The sequence below is a fragment of the Phyllostomus discolor genome, chromosome 8 (assembly GCF_004126475.2).
Source record: "Phyllostomus discolor isolate MPI-MPIP mPhyDis1 chromosome 8, mPhyDis1.pri.v3, whole genome shotgun sequence".
NCBI classification, from domain to species: domain Eukaryota; kingdom Metazoa; phylum Chordata; class Mammalia; order Chiroptera; family Phyllostomidae; genus Phyllostomus; species Phyllostomus discolor.
In genome coordinates this window covers 42,213,120-42,217,241 of record NC_040910.2, presented here as the reverse complement: position 1 = coordinate 42,217,241, position 4,122 = coordinate 42,213,120, and the positions used below count along the sequence as shown (strand labels likewise).

General features: G+C 42.7%; 1 protein-coding gene across 1 annotated transcript; it reads right to left on the bottom strand.

Moving 5' to 3' along the window:
* Positions 1-601: 601 nt before the first annotated feature.
* On the bottom strand, positions 602-1,596 carry LOC114503648 (olfactory receptor 7C1-like). Its single transcript, XM_028521295.2, has one exon. It carries the CDS (start codon positions 1,532-1,534, stop codon positions 602-604), a length of 933 nt encoding a protein of 310 aa, XP_028377096.1. The 5' UTR covers positions 1,535-1,596.
* Positions 1,597-4,122: the final 2,526 nt, after the last annotated feature.

The window sequence follows — 4,122 nt, the reverse complement described above, 5'->3', positions numbered from 1 at the left end:
TTCCCTTTTCTTCACAACCTCTCCCACACTAGTTGTGTGTTGCTTTGTTTATGGTGGCCATTCTGAGTGGTGAGAGGTGGTATCTCATTGTGGTTTTAATTTGCATCTCTCTGATAGCTAGCGATTTTGAGCATCTTTTTATATGTCTCTGGATCCTCTGTGTGTCCTCCTTGAAGAAGTGTCTGTTCAAGTCCTTTACCCATTTTTTAATTGGGTTGCTTGTCTTCTTAGATGGAGTCGTGTGAGTTCTTTATATATTTTGGAGATTAAACCCTTGTGTGAAGTATCATTGGCAAATATGCTTTTTGCATATGGTTGGTTCTCTTTTTATTTTAATACTGTTTTTTTTTAGCTGTGCAGAAGCTTTTTATTTTGATGAGATCCAATTTGTTTATTCTTTCCTTGATGCCCCTTGTTCTAGGGGACATATCAGTGAAAATACTGCTGCGTGAAATATTTGAGATTTTCCTACCTATGTTCTCCTCTAGGACTTTAATGGTGTCACGACTTATATTTAAATCTTTTATACAGAAAAGGTGGATTTTTTTTGGACAGCTGCTTTTATTCCTGCCAGCTTAGAATCACAGGATGAGTGTTCCCCTTAAGGAACATAGAGCTTTCTCCCAAGAACTTTCTGTAGAGCCCTCTTGATGTCCCTGTTCCGCAGGCTGTAGATGAAGGGGTTCAGCATTGGGGTGACCACGGTGTACATCAGTGAGACAATCATGCCCCTCCAGGAAGTTGCATAAGAACTGAGATACACACCAAAGCCTGTCCCATAGAATAAAGAAACTGTGGACAGGTGAGACCCACAGGTAGAAAAGGCTTTATATTTCCCATGTCCTGATGGGATTCTCAGGATTGAGGAGACAATTCGAACATAGGAGCAAAGAATCCCTGAGAAGGGAACAATGCCAAGAAGGGTAGTCCCTATATAGATCAGGATATGATTGATGAGTGTGTCTGAGCAGGCTATGGTGAGGGCCTGAGCAAGTTCACAGTAAAAGTGTGAAATCTCCACGTTGGTACAGAAAGACAGCATCAATATCAACAGACTCTGGGTAAGGGAGTATGTTATGCTGATGAACCAGGACATGAGAACCAGCAGGCCACAGAGGCGGTGGTTCATGATGAGTGTGTAATGTAAGGGATGACAGATGGCCACAAAGCGGTCATAGGCCATCAGTGTAAGGAGAAGAGTGTCCATAACTCCAAAAATATTAAAAAAACACATCTGGGTGATGCAACCTGCATAGGTGATGGCTTTGCTCTGTGTCTGGATGTTCACCAGCATCTTTGGGATGGTGGTGGAGGTGAAACAGATGTCAGCCAAGGAAAGGTTGGAGAGGAAGAAGTACATTGGCATGTGGAGGTAGGGGTCAGAGGTGATGGTCAGGATGATGAGCAGGTTTCCCAACACAGTGATCAGGTACATGGACAGAAAGAGAAAGAATAAGATGGGTTGATGCTCTGAGTCTTGGGAAAATCCAAGAAGTATAAAATATGACAGTCTTGTTTGATTTCCTGTTTCCATACTGCTGACATATCAGCTAGATTATTGAGAAAAGAAAATAGCATGAAATAGACACTGAACATGTAATGGGGAATAAATACACTCTACTTATATAAAGCCACCCATAATAATCCTAATAAATGTTAAACCCAGCATGTTACTCCAACCTGATTTTTTTCCTCAATGTTAGGTCTTGCATGTTAAATTATTATTTTTTTAGTTAGCAGTTTCAGTTCCTGTGTGAATCTGAGGAGCAGGCTGACCTCAAAGCCTCAGCCAACACCAACAGCCCAGACATAATAATGCAACCGAGATAAGCCAGAAAGCCAAATCCAGGATGCTGCTCATGAAAATCCATAATGGGACCATGAACCACACTACCTGCATGCCCAGAGCCCTTCCTTGATCTCGTTGGTCTGTTTTCTCTCTCGCTCCTTTTATAAACCATTGCCTGCATTGAGATGTTAAGATTGGCTTTGGAGCTAGGGGTCCCCATCTTCTCATGTGGCAGCACTTGAATAAACCTCTTTCTGTCCTCACTCCCGCCCCCGCATATAACATCACATACTAGCAACTGGGGTGCCCAGCCCTGGGGAACATCTAAGGCTCCGCCCCTCATGGGACAGAACAGGAGCGACCAAAAAAAAAAAAAAAAAAAAAAAAGAGAGAGCGATCGCTCAAATAGAAGAACAAATCAGTGCCCCAGAACTCATCCTTTTGAGCAACCAAGAAATAGCTAACCTATCAGATGCACAGTTCAAAACACTGGTCAGAAAGCTCATGGAATTGATTGATTTTGGGTGCAAATTAGAGGAAAAGATGCAGGTTACCATAAAAGAGATGCAGGAAGATACACGAAGGAGAGCCAATAGTGAAGGGAAGGAAACTGGGTCTCAAAACAATACAGTGGACCAGAAGGAAGATAGAATCAACCAAGTAGGAAAGCATGATGAAATAAGAATTCAAAAAAACGAGGAGAAGCTTAAGAACATCCACGACATCTTTAAATGTTCCAACATTGGAATTATAGGGTTACCAGAGGGGGAAGGGGAAAAGCAACAGATTGAACATGTATTTGAACAAATAATAAAGGAGAACTTCCCCAAACTGGCAAAGGGAACAGTCTTCCAAGAGATCCAAGGAGCGCAGAGAGCCCCAAAGAAGTTGGACCCAAGAAGAAACACACCAAGACACATCATAATTACATTACCTAAGGTAAAAACGAAGGAGAGAGTCCTAGAAGCAGCAAGAGATAAGGGGACAGTAACCTACAAAGGAGTTCCCATCAGACTGTCAGCTGATTTCTCAAAAGAGACCTTGCAGGCAAGAAGGGGCTGGAAAGAAGTATTTCAAGTCATTAAAGGCAAGGGCCTACATTCAAAGTTACTCTATCCAGCAAAGCTTTCATTTAGAATGGAGGGGCAGATAAAGTGCTTCTCAGAGAAGATCAAGTTAAAGGAGTTCATCATCACCAAGCCCTTATTTTATGAAATGTTAAACGGACTTATCTAAGAAAAGAAGATTAAAAGAAAAACATGTATAGTAAAAGGACAGCAAACACAATTATTAACAACCACACGTAAAGCAAAACCAAAAGAAACTAAGCAAACAACTAGAACAGAAACGGAACCGCAGAAATGGAGGTCACATGGAGGGTTAGCAACAAGGGGATGGGAGGAGGAGAGAGGGGGAAAAGGTATAGAGAATAAGTGGCATAGAATGTAGGTTGAAAGTGGATGGGGGAGGGCAAGAATAGTATGGGAAATGTAGAAGCTAAAGAACTCATAAGTATGACACATGGACATGAACTAAAGGGGGGGGAATGTGGGTGGGAGAGGGAGTACAGGGTGGAGAGGAGAGAAGGGGGGAAATGGGACAACTGTAATAGCATAATCAATAAAATATATTAAAAAAATAAACCTCTTTCCTTTCAACAGCACCTGTTGCATAAAGTTGGCTTTTGTTGTAGCAGGTAGCTGAACTGGGACTGGTTCCAGATAGGCCTAAATTACCTCTACTTTTTAAATTTCTTGAAGTAGAGACTTCTAGCCAAGATGGAGGTGTAGCTAGATACACTTTACCTCCTTGCACAACCGAAAGAAGGACAACAAATTTGAAAACAAAAAATAACCAGAACTGCCAGAAAATTGAACTATGTTGAAGTCTGACAACCAAGAAGTTAAAGAAGAAACATTCATTCAGATTGGTAGGAGGAGTGGAGGCAGACACCTGGGGCAGGAAGGGCATGTGGCAAGGCACTGGCTGGAGGGATGGGTGGGTGAGGTGACAGCTGGTGGACTATATGGTTCCACATTTGCATGAGCATAAACTAGGAGGAGCAACTGGGTAGTGAGACAGACCATGCAACCTAGGGTTCCAGTGTGGGAAAAGAAAGCCTCAAAACCTCTGGTGTAAAACCCTGTGGGGGTTGATGTGGTAGGAGAAACTCCTAGTCTCACAGGAGAATTTGTAGGAGAGACCCACAGGAGAGTCCTACAACACATGCAAACACATCCACCTGGGAATCAGCACCAGAAGTCACCAGTTCGCTTGTGGGTAGTGGGGGAAATGCCCTCTGAGAGCTGAGCAAGCAGCATTGTTCCCTTATG